This window comes from Anabrus simplex, chromosome 3, assembly GCF_040414725.1.
Source record: "Anabrus simplex isolate iqAnaSimp1 chromosome 3, ASM4041472v1, whole genome shotgun sequence".
NCBI lineage: Eukaryota > Metazoa > Arthropoda > Insecta > Orthoptera > Tettigoniidae > Anabrus > Anabrus simplex.
The window spans coordinates 266,729,708-266,752,366 of NC_090267.1; the positions used below are offsets into that span (position 1 = coordinate 266,729,708).

At 39.2% G+C, this 22,659-nt stretch overlaps 1 protein-coding gene across 1 annotated transcript in view; it reads left to right on the plus strand.

The window, feature by feature from the left end:
* Positions 1–22,659, plus strand: part of Taldo (transaldolase) — a 50,742-nt gene that overhangs the window by 8,409 nt on the left and 19,674 nt on the right. Inside the window, exons 3-5 of the mRNA XM_067143016.2 lie at positions 7,754–7,861; positions 20,568–20,699; positions 20,892–21,154. Of these exons, the coding sequence (XP_066999117.1) occupies positions 7,754–7,861; positions 20,568–20,699; positions 20,892–21,154 (503 nt within the window). The remainder of the gene's footprint in view (positions 1–7,753; positions 7,862–20,567; positions 20,700–20,891; positions 21,155–22,659) is intronic.

A 22,659-nucleotide genomic window follows, 5' to 3' on the forward strand; every position in this document is an offset into this window, starting at 1 on the left:
TCAACTCAGTTTACGGATGTGTTTGTGATGACTAAACAGACCAATCCTGGCATAAAGCATGCGCCCACACAAATCACACTGAATGGATGAAGGGACAGAGTTTTCTTGCTTTTCGCTTGGCCTCTTGATGTCTGCGGCGTTCTCCTTCAAACAAGTTGACAGCGGTGGATGTAGTAGTGTCCGCCACAGTGAACAGTCCTCAGCACATTCTTCCCATGTCTGTATATATACCAGTTGTCTTCATGTTGTGTTTCAGCTGGTCCTTAAAACGCTTAAGAGGGGCTCCATGAGGTTTACTGTCGGAGCAAAGTTCACCATAAAGAATTTGGCAGGGAAGCCTTATATCACCCATGCGGTGAACATGACCTAACCATCTCAGTTGATGAGCGATGATTGTTGCCTCAATGCTATTTAGCTGCGCTTTGTTGAGAACTGCTGTGTTGGTTACATAGTCCTCACTTAATATTCAAGATGAATCTCGTTTTCTTTTGGTGGAAGCGCTCAAGGTTTTTGATATCACAGTGATAGTGTCCAAATTTCACAGCCATACAGCAGCGTGGAAATGACAACAGCTTTGTACACCATGAGTTTTTTATGCTGTTTTAGGTCGATATTCATGAAGACTCTGTGCATTAACCGTCCGAATGCTGCGTGGGCAGCCCCAATTCTTTTATCAACGTCTTCTTCGCATGTACACCGTTTAGACAAGATGCTTCCAAGATATGAAAAGTGATCAACCTGTTCTGGTGTTGTCTAAGATGGAAATACTGAACTGAGGAAGAGAAGAATCCTGGGGCAGCTTGTGCAAGTACCTTCGTTTGTTTTTTTCACATTAATGGAAAGACCAAAGCGATCACATGCAGTTTTAAAGCGGTTGACTGACTGTTGTAGTTCTGCAGGTGTTAGAGCAGGAGATGCGGTATCATCAGCATGCTGCAGTTCTGTCACCCGGGTAACCAGAGTACGTCTTTGTGAGCGAAGTCTTGCCAGATAGAAAAGGCCTCCATCAAAACTAAATTTAATCTCCATGCCTAAGTTGTTTGCAGATGATTCATGCAAGATGGCAGCCATATACAGTGCAGAGAGTGCAGGAGCAAGCACACAGCCTTGTTTCAATCCATGAGTGATTGGGAACAAATCCGATACTGAATTACCATAAAGAACCTGTCCATACATGCCATCATGAAGAGCTTGAACCAATTGCACATAATGTTCAGGACATCCAAAATGTGTTAATACTTTCCACGTAGATCTTGGTACTGAATCAAAGGCTTTTTCCAGATCATAGAAAACTAAATACAGAGGCTCCTGTTACTCCCTGCATTTTTCCTGGAGTTGTCTAGCACTGAAGATCATATCTGTTTTGCCTCTGGAGGTTTGGAAACCACATTGAGATTCAGGCAAAATCCTCTCTGAGATAACCCTGAGCCGGTTTAATAGAATTGTGAGAATTTTACCTGCAATTGACAAAAGCGATATACCACGCTAGTTCCCACATACACTATGATCGCCTTTCTTGAAGATAGTGATGATGGTAGCATTCTTCAAGTCGTCAGGTACTTCTCTAGTTTCCCAAATCAAGAGGATGAGTGTGAAAAGTCTAGTCTTCAAGGGTATACCTCCATTTTGTATCCGTTCCAGAGGGATGTTATCAGGACCAGGAGCCTTTCTTCGTTTTAGTTGATTGAGTGCTTTGGTGAAGTCCCTGTATGTAGGTGGAACTGCCATCCATGGTTGTTGGGGCTGCTGAGGAACATTACGAAGAAAGTCCTCAGCAACATTGGAGACACAATTTAGAAGCACAGAGAAATGTTCCTTCAAACGCTGTAAAATGTTAATATAAGGAATGATCTTAATTGGGGTAATTATATAAACAAGGTTGTTAAGAAGGATTACGTATCACTTCACATAGTCATGCGAGTATTTAGGGATTGTAGTAATGATGTAAAGGAGAGGGCATATAAGTCTCTGATATGATCCCAATTAGAGTATCGCTACAAGACAACTTGGATGCATCCTCGCTCAAAGCACTGGCACATCCTTGACTATATCATCACCAGGCAATGTGATAAAAAAGATGTCCTTGTTACAAGGACTGCAAGAAACGTCGATGACTGCTGGGCAGATCACAAGCTCCTTTTTTGCCGGTTGAGAATCTCAATCTGTTGCAAACCAAAAAGATCCATCCACAACCTGCCCAGAAAGAAATTTCTCCATTATCAGTTAAAATGGTGGAGTTGTCAGCAGTCTTCAATGACCCCGATGAAGATCAAATTTGACCATATATTTCCTATATGCCAGTATTGAAGTTTTTTAGGTCACGGGCATCAGATAGTCTTTGCAGTTCTTCAGCTTTTTGTTGCCACCAGTTATTCTTGATTTCCCTAATTTGTGCACGACATTTCCCTTTTAAGTTCCAAGAAATGTGATTTCTTCACATTGGAAGATGGATCTTGAAGATAGGATATATGGGCTTCCCGTTCGGCATTGATGAGACATTTAATTTCTTCATTATTTTCATCAAACCAGTCTTGTCTTTTTTTCCTCACAAAACCAATTGTTTCCTCAGCTGACTCAGTGATGACCTTCTGAAGCGTGGCCCATTCCCGATTTGTACTATCACTGCTGACTGTATGACTAGCCAGTTTGTTTGAGATTACATTTCTGTAATCTGTAGCAATGGATTCAATTTACTCATATCATCTATAAATATAGACTATAAGAAAGCATAAAGGTCCACCAACACTGCTCTGCAGAACACCCTCTTAATCATTACAGGATCAAATAACATTTCACCTACTCTAATGGGGAATGTGCAAGTCACAAGGTTCAGAGCGCTCTAGTGGCCTTCCCCGTGTTTTTGTGCATGCTAGCGCTATGGATTGCTAATGTAAATAGTTAGCAAGGAGCGATCATTTAGGGATATTTTCATTTATGATGGATTTAATGCTGTGAATTTCATACCTAAAAGTGAATGGAATAATGCCACAAAAGAGCATGCTATTTCAAATGATATCATAGGTGTTCAATGATGAATTATTATTATTACTTTTTTTACAGTTTATTTTATGTCGAACTGACACAGGTAGGTCATATGGCAACGATGGGTTAGGAAAGGGCTAGGATCGGGAAGGAAACGGCCATGGCCTTAATTAAGGTACTACCTTAGCATTTACCTGGTGTGGAGAAAAGATTAATCCCGTAAGGTTTTAAATGGGGATTAAGACCCTAAAACAAAAATATTAATTCCTCCAAAACTGTGCAACGTATGAAGACAAAATTCCAAATGGCAGTATACATTTTTAAATCCTAAATGTAAATTAGGAAATATTTTAAAACATTCCACCCCTAAGGTATTAAATAAGGTTAGCTCCAGAAACAAAATTTTTCGTCCTTCCAAAACCATTTGACGTACGAAGTTGTAATTTTACAAGAAGGTTATTCTTTTGTCCTAGATGTCAAATTTGATGTAACTCAAAATGTTTTTAATTATAATAATAATGTTATAAGTTTTACGCCCCATTAACTACTTTTATGGTTATCGGAGATGTAGAGGTGCTGAAATTTGATCCCACAGGAGTTCTTTTACATGCTGGTAAATCTACCGACATGGAGCTGACGTATTTGAGCACCTTCAAATACCACCGGACTGAGCCAGGATTGAACCTGTCAACTTGGGCTCAGAAAGCCAGCGCCATTACCATCTTGGGACACTCAGCGTGGCTTCACAATGTTTCTCCCCCAAGAGTTTACAGTAGATGGGGGTTGACAATAACAATATTAATTTTTCCGTAAACCTTTCATGTACGAACTTAAAATTTTACATAAAGGTTGGTTTTCTATCTCCTAGATGTTAAATAAGAAATATTTTTAAAACATTCTTCTCCTAAAACCAAACATTAATTTCTCCATCACTCTTCGATGTACGAAGTAAAAATTTCACAAATTGGTCGCATCTACATTTGAGATGTTAAATAACATAGGGTTTGAAAACATTCTATTTGTATGGTATTCAAATGAGTGTTAGATCTGAAAACAATCATTGCTCTAAAACCATTTGATGTACAGACTGAAGGTGTATTTTATAGGCTAGCCGACAGTGGACTCTCCAAATTTTAATACTTTGAAAGATAACTTTCAATTTAAAACCGTAACAAAGCATGGGTATCTTGCTAGTACTATATGAGAGAAAACTGAAAAAAGCATTTGAACCAATACACCTATAAATCTCTAATTTGGTAAAATACGGATTTTTTTGGTACCAAAATATGAAACCTATGTTTCGTAAAAATAGAATCGAAGCTTAAGAAGTTTTAATGTTTTTTTGCAGGAAAGAATTTGGATTTATTTACAGGTAGAATGAAATCTGGAAACAGCAATTAATTATCAGATTATATGAATTTAGCATTGTAATAATCAAGGACAAGGAACTGGTTAGATGTTATTAATGTCTGCTTTAACAATGATTTACACCACTGTCATTCTCAAGGTGTCAGTTATGTATGAATTATACTTCTGGTAATATTTCATGATATTTATTTCATTTGGTTCACTGCCTATGTCCATGTGTGTCTTCTTTTTTTTTTTTTTCGTATTGAATCCAAAAAACTTTCCACTAGGTTCACTACAACATTCTGAATTATGGCAGTCGACGGCACAACAGTGTCGTTTAGCACGGCAAGGACATTCCATATTGCCTCTATTTGTAAATTACATGTTAACAATATACTATTATACAGATAAATAACAAATCTTTCCATCAATCAACACCACACTCATCCATTAGTTAAAGCAGCATGGCCTGCACACTACCTCACGGCTTTGCCACCTTTAGCGTTATTAGTCACTTGCACGTTCCCCATTCTCTGAATTCTGTTTTCTAGAAATTTAGCCACCCATTCAGCCACTCTTTTGTCTAGTCCAGTAGCCCTCATTTTTGTCGGTTATCTCCCGTGATCTACTCTATCAAAGCCTTGGATAAGTCAGTAGTGATACAGTCCGTTTGACCTCCTGAATCTAAAATATCTGTTATATCTTGCTGGAATCCTACAAGTGGAGCTTCACTGGAATAACCTTTCCTAAACCCAAACTGCCTTCTATCAAACCAGTTAGTAATTTTGAAAATTTTTTGAGGCACGAAATTGGGGTACAAGTTTTATTTGCATCAAGGTTGCCAACACGCTCCTGGCGCACCTAGTTTTTGATGCTGAGTGTACAGTTATGTTTTGTGCAACTGTAGATGGAAGAAAACTGTCCCCAAAATGTCATATTTAAATGGAAAACAACATATATACATACATAATCATTATAGACTGTTATGCCTTTCAGCGTTCAGTCTGCAAGCCTCTGAGAATTTAATAAACGTCGCCACAATCCTCGATTTGCAACTAGTGTTGTGGCCTCATTTAGTTCTATATCTCTTATCTTTAAATCGTTAGAAACAGTCTAACCATAGTCGTCTTGGTCTCCCTCTACTTCTCTTACCCTCCATAAGAGTCCATTATTCTCCTAGGTAACCTATCCTCCTCCATTCGCCTCACATGACCCCACCACCGAAGCCGGTTTATGCGTACAGCTTCATCCATAGAGTTCATTCCTAAATTAGCCTTTATCTCCTCATTCCGAGTACCCTCCTCCCATTGTTCCCACCTGTTTGTACCAGCAATCGTTCTTGTTACTTTCATGTCTGTTACTTCTAACTTATGAATAAGATATCCTGAGTCCACCCAACTTCGCTCCCATAAAGCAAAGTTGGTCTGAAAACAGACCGATGTAAAGATAGTTTTGTCTGGGAGCTGACTTCCTTCTTACAGAATGCTGCTGATCGCAACTGCGAGCTCACTGCATTAGCTTTACTACACCTTGATTCAATCTCACTTACTATATTACCCCATCCTGGGAGAACACACAACCTAAATACTTGGAAATTATCGACCTGTTCTAGCTTTGTATCACCAATCTGACATTCAGTTCTGTTGAATTTCTTACCTACTGACATCAATTTAGTCTTTGAGGGGCTAATTATCATACCATACTCATTGCACCTATTTTCAAGTTCCAAGACATTAGACTGCAGGCTTTCGGCACAATCTGCCATTAAGACTTAAGTCGTCAGCATAGGCAAAACTGTTTACTACATTTCCACCTAACTGAATCCCTCCCTGCCATTTTATACCTTTCAGCAGATGATCCATGTAAACTACGAACAGCAAAGGTGAAAAATTACAGCCTTGTCTAACCCCTCTAAGTATCCTGAACCAAGAACTCATTCTACCATCAATTTTCACTGAAGCCCAATTGTCAACATAAATGCCTTTGATTGATTTTAATAATCTACCTTTAATTCCATAGTCCCCCAGTATAGTGAACCCAATTCAGATTTTTAATTCTAAACTGACAATTTTTTTTTTTTTAATACCGTCTGCGTCACGATAGAACGTGTCTTCCGGAACGTGCAGGGGTAGCTTTCCGCTCTTTCACTCACTTCAGTGTGTCTGTAGTGTGTTTCATAGTTGAAAATAGAGTGAAATCGTAATTTTTTTTTTTTTATTCACTAGAAAAGCAGAATCCGTAAAAACTGGCGAGGGTTGGCATTTCTGAATAACAAGATTGCTGTTAATTCAAAATCACGTAATTGGAAGTCTGATTTCTGTATTACAAAGACTTTGAATTAACAGGGTTTTACTGTATCACAAAACTAATATCAGATTTTGCCGGTGTGTCTATTTCAAGTGTTTACATTGCACGAAAAGAATTATCCACCACTGATTGTGTTACTGTCCAGTAAAAAGAGACCACATGCGAGAAGTGTTTTGGACGTGGAGTGTGACGAACTTTTAAGTAATTTAGGAGAGGATTCTAGTGATGCAAGAGACAACGAATCTTCCCATCTACAGGGAATCGAGCCTGTTGCAAGTTCAGGTTAATGAAATACCTGTCGCGTAAGTAGGTCTACTTGATCATTTTCATTTTACATGTTCATATTTGCTTAAAGACCACATGGACCTCGCGGAGTGATACAAAATGTTTGTTTATGCCTACGTTACTCTTTCAATGGAAGGAATTTTAGTTCATTTAATTTTTTTTTCAAAATGAGCTTTCCTAAAATGAGGTTGCGGGCACTATTCGATGGTGGGGATTATTTGGGTAAATACGGTAATCAAAAAGAATGCTTTCCCAGAGCTTACAAACACATGTCAAGCTGACTGGCCTGTAATTATCTGCTTTATATATGTCGCCCTTTCCCTTGTACACTGGAGCTACTATTGCGACTCTTCACTTGGTATCGCTCTTTCATGGAAACAGTAATCAAATAAATATTTCAGATATGGTACTAAATCCCAACCCATTGCTTTTAATATATCCCCAGAAATTTAATCAATCCCAGCTGCCTTTCTAGCTTTCAACTTGTATCTTTTTGTAAATGTCTTTAAAATCATAGGTAAATTTCAGTAATTCACCAATATTGGTCACCTCTTCTATCTGGACATTATCTTTATATCCAACTACCTTTGTATATTGCTGACTGAATACTTATGCCTTCTGTAAGTCCTCACATATTCACTCTCCTTGTTCATCAATGATCCCTGGAATGCCCTTCCTGGAACCTGTTTCTACCTTTAAGTATCTGTAGATATCTTTCCATTGCTTCTTAAAATTCATATGGCTGCCAGTTATGCTTGCCATTATGTGTTATCCTTAGCTGAATTTTCACTAAATTCAATTTTCTCCAATTTTCGCATGTTTATTTTAGCAATGTCGCAGAACAACTGGAAGCGGCTGCTGACAAGCTCTTTGTGCTCTTTGGATCAGAAATCTTGAAGATCATCCCAGGACGTGTATCGACTGAAGTGGATGCCAGGTATGTGGTAGATTTCACTGTTATGGCATTAGGGTACTCAGTAAGCCTACCTATAGGAGTGTTCATAGCAAAACCAAAAATGCTGATAGACACACACACACATATTGTTCATTGGAAGTATTAATTAGCTTCTGGCTTAAATGGGCTAGTCTTTCACCTCTGTGTGTTGTATGGCAAGGGTGTGTTCATGCAGTCACCTTTTTAGAGATTGCTTACATCCAGTATCTTAGCATCACTCTCTGGAACCAGAGGCAACATAATGCTACATCCAGGGCAAACTTTATTGCCCTTTATTAAAAGGTTATGCATATTCAAATACAAATAATCCAATACAAAAACAATTGATGTTGCTGAAGAGCAAGAAACATGTTTATCAGGTACCCTTAATTGCTACTGTGCGAGGTAAGATATAATAAGTGGGGACACCGTTACACATCAAGGTTTTGATATTTGTTGACAGTTTCTGACGTGCAGCATACAAGATGATGTGGGATCAAATACTTTGTAATTATGTAGACAATTAAATGTCTGCTCAGCCATTTATGATTTTATTGCAGATTTGTTGTGTATAAAGTGTGAGTTTTAAAAACAATGGAAGGAATGAACCAGGAAGAAAAATGAATATGTATGAGTGTGGGGGTTTTTTCTTTTTATTTTTTTCTGGTTGGTTATGCAGAAAACTTATTTCCTTGATTTCTTAAATTGTGCTTAGAGTTGTAAACCTTAGATTTACTTCTTTTTGTTAAGAATTGAATATTTAATTAGTTTTAAATGTTGTTTCTGGTAGATGTAAGTTGTGGTGTATGATATTCATGTTGATATATTAGTATCTGTGCTACAATATTCAGGCCAAACTGTCCACTCCCTCTCAAGTGGAAGGTTTGTTCTCCAAGGCCATGTACCGGTAGTGGCCTGCATACCTCATTGATAAGTGAAAGTAGTTCAGCTGATGTGTGTACAAATCTTAAATAGAAGTTCCTTTATAACTGCTCTGTTCTAGGGTCCAAGTTTCCTGTCCAAGCAATGACAGCAGCTAACTTGATCAAACTTTGGAATAGTGCCTATTTATGTCCCAGAGCTCTTCATTATCATAATTATATATGTCAGCATAGTCCTCAGTAAGTTGGGTTATCTAACAACTTCATGATCTACAACTTAACTAGGTTGAGTCATATATAGGAACATGAAAAGGAGCATATGTTGGATGAGCACAATGATGGTCATTGTAGGAAGAGGGAGAGACTTGATATGACATTTGTTTGTTCCTTTCTAACACTTAAGGTAATGAGGTTGATCATCCAAGATGCCCTCGTATAATTAGCAGCAACCCTTACAATGACAACAATTTTGTAATTTTTTTCCTGAACCAAATCCGTGATAGGGGCGGGGTTTGAAATCTCACTTGCAGTGCAAAAAAAAATTATCATAGTACTGTACATAACTTATTTAAGCTACCATTTAATGGAATAGAATCCAAACACTGTACCGTATATTTTAAATTAAATTCTAGTATACTGTAGATAGCTTTAAAATGGAAATAACAAATATGTAAATAATTTTGTTGTCTTCTGTTCAAAACACACTTGTTGCATGAAATGCCATTACTGTGTTTTGTATTTTGTAATGCACTGTTTAACAATACTGTATTTTCTTCTTAATTTAGGTAACTTTCACATTTGTATTGAAACGCAGCAACCTTCACTTAAGTAGAAAAATCAGCAGTCTCATTTTGGCGTAAGGTACAAAACATGCTCGATGATATGATATATTGATCAACGTAACGTTTATACTATAGATGCAGCATGCTGTTCTATATAGCATAATGCGTTTACAGCCTCTGAATTTGATGTAAGGTCCTTCAGCCTTCACTACCTTAGACAAGTTAGTCAAGCAATATCACACTGTCTCATTAGAAGGCATGAGGTGCTTACTCAATTAGGTCGAGAATCCTGAAGAATAAGGAACTCCTCATTCCTCAGCATACTGAGCGATGTCCATCAACTCAGTTGAAATCTTGCTGACATGCCTGAGGTTGACATCCTCCAATTTTAACTTCAAAGTTGCTTAGAGGACAAAATGGTCATTATCATAGCTATAAAGTTTAATGCAGGGTTCAATCTTCCTTTTTTCTACATGGCATGTATCGTATCAATGTAGGATGGGAAGAACTGCTTTTATTTCCAGTTGGGGTGGAAATATTTCCCTAAGCAAGTAGCACAGTCATTTAAGTATAGGGGTAGTGTGCCTGCCTCTTACCCAGTGCCCCCAGGTTAGATTCCTGGCCAGGTCAGGGACTTTTACCTTAATCTGAGGACTGGTTCAAGGTCCACTCAGACTATGTGATTACAATTGAGGAACTATCTGACGGTGAGATAGTGGCCCCGGTTTAGAAAGCCAAGAATAACGGCCGAGAGGATTTGTCATGCTGACCACACGACACCTCATAATCTGCAGGCCTTCAGGCTGATCAGCTGTTGCTTGGTCGGCCAAGGCCCTTCAGAGCTGTTGCATCATGGGGTTTGGTTTCGTTTTGGATAATCCAAGCATTTCCATATCCTGAACAGACCACAACCCCAAGTCGTTCAGATTACAGGGGTTAAACTATTTTTATCACCCTTCAACCATGTCCATTTGCTGAGTATGGTTTAAAAATGCTCTTGATATCAGTCGTGATGTATTTCTTTCCCTCGGACCTGGCACCATTTCAGACCTCTTCCATGTATATCTCGCTTTATTTGAGCAGTCTTATCTTTTCTAAGTCGATATTTTGCCTCCCAGTACTTTCTACTCTTCTTTTCATCCGTTCTAGTTACATGTACGTGAAATGTTATGCTGCTTGTTTAAAGTCTGGGGTGTTGTATGTTTTATGTTAGAAATTGATAAAGATAAGATAACCATTTACATCCCTTCAGTTTTGTCATTCACATCATTCCTCGTCAAAATAACAACCAGCATGTGACCTTAAGCCTTCACTAGCTTGTTACTCTGGACCATGGTATTGTTACATGCTTAAGCGACCGTCAGCTTTGTCACAGCCCCTTCAGTATTACCTGAAAGGGGATTACTAAGCCAGCTCAGGGAACTTCTTAGCCAGCATGAGGACATGCCACGGCCCTTCCTGTATTATTCCCTTCATATAGTTTCTCCATGCGATTTCTGGAAGATACAACAGGAAAGTTCGATCTCCAGCTGAACCCTGAATGTTCTAATGGCTCAACATCGAGGTCTAAACACAAGGCCCCTGTGAGCGAGCTGTAGTTGTTTTGTCGGAGAGACCCGTGAGTGGGTGGAGATGACAGAACGGAAGACTGTACTGTGTGTTCATATATTTCTGTGGACTGAGGCTCAGCGAGGGAAGCCGCTGTCACAAGTGTGAAGGTAAATGGACCTGTGTTAATGTTCTTTGTTGTAAGTATCGTCGAGCTGTTGAATACTGTTGAGCTGTTTAGTTGTTCACTGCATGTGACTGTGTGAATTACTGGACTGTCTGTGGAATCAAACCAACGAAGTCATGGTGTAATACTGTTTGGTTTCCATTGTCAGATAGAATGATGTCTTCATTTTATTGAACATAATCCTCAGAATTGCTTGTACCATGAACAAATTTGGCCAAATCACCAACAAAATTGCTTCTACCTGTGGTTGTCATCTTCCAGTAACTGCAGGGGAGTCACATGGCCAAGGATGAACAAAAATTGATTGCGTGGAAATGTGTGAACGTGTGCTCCCTGGTAGCATAATTATGATTTGCATTCATTTTTCTGTAGTAATGACATAAGATATTGTAATCCATGGAATATAACTAGCCGGGCTGAGTGGCTCAGACGGTTAAGGCGCTGGCCTTCTGACCCCAACTTGGCAGGTTCGATCCTGGTTCAGTCCGGTGGTATTTGAAGGTGCTCAAATATGTCAGCCTCGTGTCGGTAGATTTACTGGCACGTAAAAGAACTCCTGAGAGACTAAATTCCGGCACCTCGGCGTCTCCGAAAACCGTAAAAGAGTAGTTAGTGGGACGTAAAACAAATAACATCATCATGGAATATAACTACACTAAATGTACACTACAAGGCATGCTGTTTCTATAACATATTGTTGTGAGGTTCTCTAAATTCAAAACACTGAACAGAAGTTGTGCTGTGTCATCTGTCTTCATTGGCTGTACTGAAGAAATTATTGGCCTTGCAATGGAGTTGCCATGGATATTGAGTCTAGTCCAATTAGATGGCACAACATCGTGGTTACTATCATACCTCATCTTTCTGTGAAAGACCCCACAACACAGTAATATGATTTGTTGATAGTCATCAGGTATTGAGAATGCCATACATTTGTGTAGGACAGACGTATCAGAGAGATAAGCAATTGCAACACATCCTGCAGAGGCATAGCTTAACATGTAGGGTGCAGCATGTCTGTTGTAACCAGAATCTGTAGGAATGATGCAAGGAATGCCGTAAACTCGCAAAGAAGAGGATCCGGTCATCTCAGGAGGATAGCTTTGGCTGACGGGAGAGTTCGGTTCCAGCAATGGCATTCGTGCAGCATTAGCTCACTGTTACACATTCCCCCATATCAGCTATATATTTGGCAGATTGTATTGGGTATCAGGTGTACTTCATCAACGTATGGCATTCTGGTGTAGAGTAAGTATATTCAAGTCTGTACCACCTAGTGCCACTTTTGTTAACATCCTTCTAGAGCCAATCATCCTTGTTTATCTTCAAGGTACCCCCTGTGAGTAGGGGACGCAGATAAAGAATACACCCACGGTATCCCCTGCCTGTCGTAAGATGCGACTAAAAGGAGCGACCAAGGGATGATCTAATTTAGAGCCATGAGACTACTTGTAATTAGCACCACCACATGGGGAACACCATGGGTTACTTTTACTTGGGCGTAGTACTACTGTGTTAGGTACAAAATAGGTTTGTGTTTAGTAGCAACAGAGTGCACTTCCGGCTTTTATAGTACCTGTGATTAGTACCACTATGTGGGAGACGACATGAGTGAGCAACACCATGCTTCTGGCTTGCCTATGATTAGTAACCACTATATGAGGAACACCCCAGGATAGTATGAGTCCCTGTGGTTAGTACACTACTGTGATGAACACCATAGGTTTGCATTGCCTGTAAATGACGCCGCAGTGTGCAAAACACCATAGGTCTATATTAATGTGCTAATTTCATTACCTGTGGGTACTACCATAATGTGTGGAATACCACGACTCTACGCTACTTTTGATTAGTACCGCAACATGACAAATACCATGGTTCTACTTTTCTAGCAATAAGTACCATTCTGAGGGGCCGATGACTTGGATTTTGGACCCCTTTAAACTGCAAGCATCATCGATTCAGTATTATGCTATAGAAGCAGTCCCTTGGTCAGTAATACTCTTGTTTTTTGTCAGTTTCTGTGAATGTGAAGCATTGCGGTTCAGATCCACTAATTGATTTAAATTAATTTCCATCCATTCATTCTTCGTCCTCACGTTTTGAATTCTGGTCAGTGGAGGATTTTGGACTTTTAATTTGTCATTATATTTCGTCTTATGTCGTACTATTAGGGGCCGATGACCTAGATGTTAGGTCCCTTTAAACACCAATCATCATCATCATAATCTCTTCAAGGTATTCCCAAGGATCATATTTGTGTAGATAAATGCCTGGATGCATACTACACCCCCAGTACATGCCTTCTTGCATGAAAAAATTGACCAGTTCTGCCCTGACCTACAAGATTGTTCAATTTTGTTACTCTTTGATAGCATGTCTGGTACATGCTTAAATTACTTCAGCAATGGTATGATCTTCTAGCAGCAAATCTTGATGGACTTCGGATGCAGGTCATGAGCTGGGTTGGGTACATAATAGGACTCCATTCAAACATTATTTGTCTCGGCACATACAGCAGGCAATAGATGCCAAAGGTAGCCACGTCACCTATCATGAAGCACTTGAGACATAGTACACTGAAATGCTTACAGTATAATTTTTTAAGAACATTCCAGTGTACAAATCTTGTGAAAATAAACATAGCAAAATATACATTCAGTGCTATGCTTGTCGTTAGAGGCAACTAAAAGGCATTCCCCCACCTAGGCACTCTTGACTTGGGAGCATGGATTGACAAACATCTGGCCCTTAGATGAGTCTATCATTACTTCCACTTTTGTGCTTGGCTCCTTGCTTTCATCTTTCCTATCCGACATCCCTTGGTTAACCGTTGTTCCCTGTTACTGCTCTGGTATTAGGTTTGCGAGGCCTAGGATGCCTTCCTCTTCATACTCTTTGTGGCCCTTCTCTTTCTATTTCTGATTGGACCTCTTCCTGCCTCATTTCTGATTGGAGTTAAAGATTAGAGGGTTAACTAGATGTACTAAGAATCACCACCATCACGACTGTCAAAGTGCAGATAAAGTGTATAAACTAGCCAAGAAATCTGATAACATGCTCCATCCTTTCGATCATGTTTGTTCTCTGAGACTCAGCTGATCACTTTTTGTCAGGAAGTATAAAATTGTTTTTGAACTGAGCACTATGACAACTGACTAATTTTGTTTTCAAGGGTGACAAAGGAATTCAGAAGAGATAGTAGGAGAATGTTGCATATGAGAGAAGAGAAATGGATCACATAGGTGGAAGTCAAGGGCCTGAGTATTACACTTGTTGGCACGTTCTGTAGTTTTTTTTTTTTTGCTAGGGGCTTTACGTCGCACCGACACAGATAGGTCTTATGGCGACGATGGGATAGGAAAGGCCTAGGAGTTGGAAGGAAGCGGCTGTGGCCTTAATTAAGGTACAGCCCCAGCATTTGCCTGGTGTGAAAATGGGAAACCATGGAAAACCATCTTCAGGGCTGCCGATAGTGGGATTCGAACCTACTATCTCCCGGATGCAAGCTCACAGCCGCGCGCCTCTACGCGCGCGGCCACGTTCTGTAGTTATATAAGCATCCAGCTTTTTTCATATCAGTAGGAGCAACTGAAGTGTCACTCCTTGGCTGAATGGTCAGCTTTGAGGCCTTCAGTTGAGTGGGTCCTGAGTTTGATTCCCGGCTGGGTCTGGGATTTTAATCACGTCTGACTAATTCTTCTGGTCGGTGGATGGGCGTTTGCTCCAAAACTTTCCTCTTCATATTCATACAACATAGTACACTACCTACACCACAGAAAACACGCAATAGAAATTACATCCCTGCACATAGGGTTTGCGCCAGGAACGGCATCTGGCCATAAAACAGGGCCAGATCCACATGTTCTACACAGTTCACACCCGCGACCCCGCAAGTTTGAGAAAAGCCGTAGAAAAAGAAGAAGAGGAGCGACTGAAGTGCCATTATGGTAAAGAATTACCGGTGAAGAAATTAGTTTGTGATAAGTCAAAATAACTTCAAAATGTCCTGCTACCCTTTATTACATATAAACTTGAGAGAGAGAGAGAGTCGGACCTTTCATCCACGATGTAAATAAGCTATAAAATATTAATCTATAATTTACAGTGTGAAAAAAGCCAATATAAAATAAAATAAATTGCCATTAATGGCTGAACTGCCATGAAAGGAAAGTAGACCGATCCCATCTGTCACTCAAGTATGTTGCATGCCTAGATATTAAACCCTTAGCACCTTGTAATCCTTGGTTTAGCACAGTTGGCATCCGAATATGATTCCAATACTCATACCATTTACTAGCTAGAGCAGTCGAAATGCACCTGGTAGGAATGTTTATTACCTAGAGTAGTCAAAATGGGCCTACGAGAGCTCAGTAAGGCTGAAACATGCCCACCGGTTTGATCATTCCATCCGTGAGCTTTCTGTCAAGTTTCAGACACCTCATTCAACAGCGAGTATTGTGGTGGTGAAGTGGAAACTCCAGGGAGTTACAAAACCCTCAGCTCAACCTGGGAATTTCAAAACATTCAACAAATAGTGACCATCAATGCCTTTTAAATATGATGATGATAATGTCAAACCAGAAAGCTTCACTAGAAACTGTGGTCACAGTTGGCATCTGCCAGTACTCATACAGTTTATTGGGCGGTGATTGCACTTCGATTCCACAAGTGAGCTTCGGCACATAAACCAAGGATCGCTAAACTGAACACTTGCTGCCTGTTACAGTGGTGCAATCATGTCATTCTAGAATAATCCAAGAGCATTGTGATGAAACTCTGTACAAATGGATGCCAGGTGAGCATTATGGTGTAGGCCGGTTTTTCATGATTTGGTCTTGATCCACTGGTTTTTAGTTCCTCGAACCATGAATGTTGAAACATATCAGGCAGTATAGGACAGTTGTATGCATCATGTGACTACAGTTTTGAACTGGCCCTTTACATTTTCAAAATTAGCGTATTTTTATAAAGCAAGTGGTTTGTTAAAATGGGAGTGAATTAAATCAAATGGCCAACCAGAAATCTAGGTCCAGACCAAATTGAGCATCTCTGGGATGAGTTACAGCATCTGTTGACAGCTGGACCAGACTACCCCAAAATGGCTATAGAACTGTTCATGTTGCAGGAGGAATGGAAGAAAATACCCACAGGCATCTACCGAAACTTGCTGGAAAGTCTTCCTTAGAAGGTTAAAGGCTGTGATAACCATGAATGGCAGACCTACATCATACAGACATCATAGCAGCTCCATTTAACCCAGGGCTACAAGTGTCTGGTTATTAATTGCAATGTGGTACATTTATGGCTTGCCTTTTTTAAGATCTAAACCAGGCTAGCTCAAGGAAAGCTCCAGTGTACAGCATTCCACACTGGGTGGATAAGGGAATTCAAACAAATTAATTGTTGGCAATTGTGTCCCCTTAATACTCAAAAAGGTCAGAGTGATTGTGCTATCACTGCTGTTATCAGAGAGCTGTGTCCTTGTTAGCAAGGCCATGAGATATCTTTATAGAGCTTAGGTGTATAATCCTCAAGAAGCTATTTCAGAAAAGACATGCAATGTCATCTGGTTAAATTCTACAGTGGTAAATATTTGTTCAAACAATAAAAAAACAAATTTTTAATATATAATAATAATCACTTTGAAATGGTGAACTACCATATTGTGAAGGATAGGACAGAAAGATTATTTGACCCCTCACTGGTTGAGTTCCATAATCAGAAATAATAAAATAGCTCCCATTCCTGCTCATGCTATGTTAATCTGTTAAATAAAATTGAGTATCTATCTGTAGTTTTTATCAGAAATGAGAATATTTATGTTTTGGGTAATTTTATGATTGAATCAATATCTAAATTGGAAAATGGATGATCCGTCATGAACTTTCACACTAATTCTTGTTAGCCCATCTTCATACATACATACATACATACATACATACATACATACATACATGGTCATCCGAGTAATGCACAACTGCAGCTGAGGCCTTGGCTGGCAAGCTATAGTTTGCTGCCAGCTGGGCGATATGAGAGGAAGCTAGAGTGATAGTCTGATGAATTCTTATGAACTTTAAAAGTACTTGCCCCTAATTTCTCATCATGGAGCAGATTAGGTTTTTCAGCACTCCAGTATATTTTAATTTTTATTTATTTGTCTTTAACAGTGGTGAAGTTAGGACTCATGGTCCTCTCTTACACTTAACCACGTCATTGTACAGAAAAATTGTGGAGAATATTAAATATTTAAAAAAAACTAATTTGTAACATAAATTCAAAATAAATGCAACATAATTATACCAATATGTACATATCATTTGTCAAACTACTAAATCTAATGAAAAATAATTTTAAATTAATTTAAAGAAAATTAACTAAATTATACACACACTAATCATCATTCACTCAAGATTCGCACTGTTGGTTTATGCATCTAAGAGGTACTTCCTATAGGAAGACTTGAAAGACTCTAGTGAGTTACTGCTACGGATGTTAGTTCCATAATCTACTTCCCCTCACGATAGTATAGGCTATTTTGAGAATTTACATACGCAAGTGAAACCACCCTTCATCTGAGAAGGGAATGAGACTATGATCAATACCTTAGTCATGCACTTTATTCAAAATCCTTTAAGGTGACTTCGTAGCCCTTTGTATGTAACCTTAAAAATACCTGTTTGCTGAGAAAGAGATTTCTTAAGAGAATTTTTCATGTCTTCAAGATTTTCTACTGTTAGCACTGTACATTGCCTTCTTTGCATCTTCATCAGTATTTTTTGTTTCACAAAATTTCTTAACTAATCTATTGTGCCCGTTGTGGAATAATTGCTGACACATTAAAAATGATACCTGACTAGTCAGTGGATAAACTTCTCCACCATTTTCTTCTCTCTTGGCTTCAATGTTCTTTCCTGGGTCAGGCAGGATCAAGGAAAGATCAGGTTTCAGATTATCATATACAGTATATACATACATCAGGCAGGTGAAAAGATACACACAGCCAGAGACGTACAAGAACTGTCTCGTGCAATGCTATGTAAATACTGTAATATCAGTATCAGGCAAGAGAATTGATGTAAATTGCAACATGAAATCGTACACAAAGTATACTAAAATGTGTGACCTTGGTCACATTTATACTGTATTTAAAACCATGGCAATATGCTGGTGGATATTAGGTCGACATCATGAATCAGAAAGGATCTTCTTTTAATCTGGCAAGGTAAGTCTCATTTGTGCCTAACAATAGGTACCAACTATCCATTGTTCACCAGGTAAATAAACAATGACAAAATTAGCCTGTCATAAATTAACAAACAAAAACAAAGACACCTCCGTACAGGCCATGAAGGCCCTTGGAGGAGGGGAAGGTAAAGGCTTCCACCATTGTTAACTGAGGCACGTGATGGGGTAGAGTGGTTAGCTCTACGCCTGACCCCAGGAATTAACCTGGTACTCATTTTTGGTGTAGGCTGAGTAAACCTCAGGGCCATATGCACCTCCAAAAGTGGAAATCTCGTTTCTTAAATGTTAAGGCTTCCTGACAGGGCTTCAAACCCACGTCCTTCCGGGCGAACCGAGCACGCCTTTACCGCCTCAGCCAGGCAGCCGCTGTCATAAATTAACACATCTCCAAATATTAAGTTAAATTTACAGTTTAAATCATAATCATATCAGAAGGAACCGACTAATAAACTTGAAAGACAGAATTAAATAACATTTGCTCTGGAATACGTTTTGCTTGTAGTGTCAATAAATACTCACTGGCAAAAAAAAAAAAAAAAAAGCAAAACATAATGTATTTCAGACAAAATTTAATGTTAGTCCACTTGAAACCTTGTATAAATTAAATGTTATGACATTATGACGATGGCAATGTATCGTAAGTTAATTAGTCCATTTGAGAAGTGTCAGTGCATTAATTGATAAACATTACTGTTCGTGACTATCACAATACCAATACTGCCGTTTCCTGCCTTTTGACGAGAATAACCACAAAGAGCTGTTTTAAGGTTTATTGTACAGGGGGAGTTGGCCACGCGGTCAGGAGCGCGTAGCTGTGAGCTCGCATCTGAGAGATAGTGGGTTCGAACCCCACTGTTGGCATCCCTGAAGATGGTTTTCCGTGGTTTCCTATTTTCACACCAGGCAAATGCTGGGGCTGTACCTTAATTAAGGCCACGGCTGTTTCCTTTCCACTCCTAACCCTTTCCTGTCGCATCTTCGCCGTAAGACCTATCTGTGTCAGTGCGACGTAAAGCAACTAGCAAAAAAAAAAAAAAAAAAAAAAATTCATTGTTGTAAATTCTCCTGTTTGTTTTTGTGGACATTACAGCTTGTCTACAACAGTTAGTCTCACTTCTAAGCGAGGTCATAATGGCTCTTATCATCTGAAAACTCAGCAAGGGCCGTAGCAGTAGTGTAGGATGGGCACAGTATACACTATGTAGCAGACATTATAGGCACGTCTTGTTTTAAAGGGTACAGAACTGTATCTACACCAGAAGGCCCTGTTCTGGTCGTAGAAGCACTGCTGAGCGTGATGATCGCTTCCTCATAATGAAAGGTCTTTGTGATCGACACACAACAGCTGTATGGGCCAGAAATCGTTTGCAGCAAGTACAGGGCACACACGTCGGTAAGAAGGCGGTTGTATCAAGTGGATTTAAAGTCCAAGAGGCCTGCAACAGGACCTCTGCTTACACTCTTAATTACACCCTCAAACAATAATCATCTTCATTTAAGACATAAATAATAATGAAATGCGACCGGTATTATTTGTTCATATAACCTGTGTTATAATAAAATTTTGCTCTTTAACTTACATTATTGTTGCAGACCACTTGAATTATTGTTGCGAACCACAGTTTGGGAATGGTTGTTTTACACTATAGTGTCTGGTAAATTACACTTTTCATTTAATGTCTGTATTATATTGAGACAGGATATTTCTTGCCACTTTTATTTTAATAGTTTATTGAATTACTTGGTTACTAAACTTATAAGTACATTTACATAGCCAGTGGGATAGAGTATTTTTCATGAGAATGATGCAGTTATATATGTGTATATTTATCTGAGTGCTTCAGGCCAAGCAATTAGACTTCTTTGAGTAAATTTTAATAGAATCTTGTCCATATAGTAGAGAGATACCTCAAATTTTTACAAAGACATTCACTTAAAATTGTTACTTTGTCTGAAAACTACTACTCGGTACCTCTGTGCCTGTTCAAGAGATGGTATCGCATTTAGTTTGTTTATTCTGAGTTCAACAGTTGATAGGGAAATAACTACTGGTATATTCACAGATTGTCCTTCAACAAAGAAGCCAGCGTCCAAAAGGCTCGCAAACTTATCAAGCTCTATGAAGAACAAGGCATTTCCAAGGACCGCATACTCATCAAGTTGGCATCTACCTGGGAAGGCATTCAGGCTGCCAAGTAAGTTAATTTGATCTTTTTATTAATTAACTACCTGGGGTTATTTACTGTTTAACGCTCATAGAATGAGAAGATTGTTTAAAGGTCTCTTTCCAGTTTGCTGTTGAACAAGCTGGTTAGAACTTAACAATATTAAATCATGGAAGTTGTGCTTATGTTACACAAAGTAACTTGCTCACTATGCTGTTTCAGAGAGCTCGAGGAAAAGCATGGTATTCACTGCAATTTGACCCTCCTATTTTCATTTGCTCAGGCTGTTGCCTGTGCTGAAGCAGGTGTGACATTAATTTCTCCCTTTGTGGGTCGTATTCTGGACTGGTACGTGGCCAACACATCACAGAAGACTTACGAAGGCAGTGAAGATCCTGGAGTACAATCTGTTACCAGAATATACAATTACTACAAGAAGTTTGGCTACAAGACTGTTGTAATGGGAGCATCGTTCAGGAATGTGGGTGAGTTGAAAGATAATTTATTAATGAAATTGGTTCATAACATTCCTATAACTCCTCATTGCATGCATGACCATTGTGAATCAATGGATGTAGCTGTGTAATATTCTCTGCAGTAGTTTACAGATGTTGTACAGGAGCATTTTGAAAGCATTCTTGTTCGTGCTAAACAGTGCAGATCAAGAAAACTTATGAGACAGGAATGTGATCAGTTACGCACACAAAGAACAAGAGAAGTAAAATTTTCAGTTTTATATTTGTGAGGAAGTCATATACATACATCACACTACAAACCACCACAGGGGACCGAAGGGGTAGTATGTGGTCCTGTGGGTTCACTTCTTGCTGGTGGAAGTGTACTAATAAAACAGGAAATGCCATTTATTCCTACCAAGTCCGATACATGCATGTCCACGCCGTGACCCCTGGGCAACGGGTGCACCGCGTGTAGACGGCTAAGTCATGTAAGGGCGAAAAAGCAAGTTCCCGACGCTTCAAAATGGGGACCCCCAGCTAAGGCAGACAACCCTGAAAGAAAAGATCGGCCCTCCAGGATTGCTGGGGGTTGGCGTTGGGCTGACAACCCAATCTGTAAAAAAACTCTTACGAAATCTGAAGAAGAAATAGCCGGCCTGACCTTTTTACGACAACTTCGCAAACGTGTAAAGGACTTGAGAATTGGTTCCTGGAATGTTTTAACTCTTTACCAATCTGGAAACCTCAGAAAGTTGCTTGATCAGCTGGATGAGTATAGACTAGATATTACTGCTATTCAAGAAGTGAGATGGATTGGTGAAGGAGTGATGCAGAGGAAAAATCACATGGTATTCTATAGTTGCCACATGAAGGATCACATGTTTGGTACTGGTTTTGTTGTCAATAAGCAGATAAAACACCTTATCAAGGATTTTCGGGCAAAATCGCATAGATTGTGCAGACTTAGAATTAGAGGGAAATTCTTAAATTACAGCCTTATTTGTGCACATGCTCCAACTGAAGAGAAGAGCGACGAAGATAAAGATTTATTTTACGATGAATTGGATGAAATTTATAATGAGTGCCCAAGAGCAGACTGTAAAATAATCTTCGGTGATTTGAATGCGAAGATAGGAAAGGAAGATGAATACAGACCTTGTATTGGAAAGTATAGCTTGCATGATATTTCTAACGATAATGGAATCAGGCTTATACATTTTGCATCCTCGACAAATATGGTAGTGGGAAGTACAACTTTTAATCACAAGGACATACATAAAATGACATGGAAGTCTCCAGATGGAAGTACTTTTAACCAAATTGACCCCTTCCTAATAGATGCAAGACACTTCTCTAACTTGATGGATGTTAGAAGTTATAGGGGGGACCAATATTGACTCTGACCACTACCTTGTGGTAGCAGCTATTAGAAGCCGAATATCTAATGCAAGAAAGGTACATGGATCAAACGCAAGAAAGTTCAACAGTGCTCGGCTGAAGGAGCCCGAAACTGCTCTCAGATATGCTAGCTT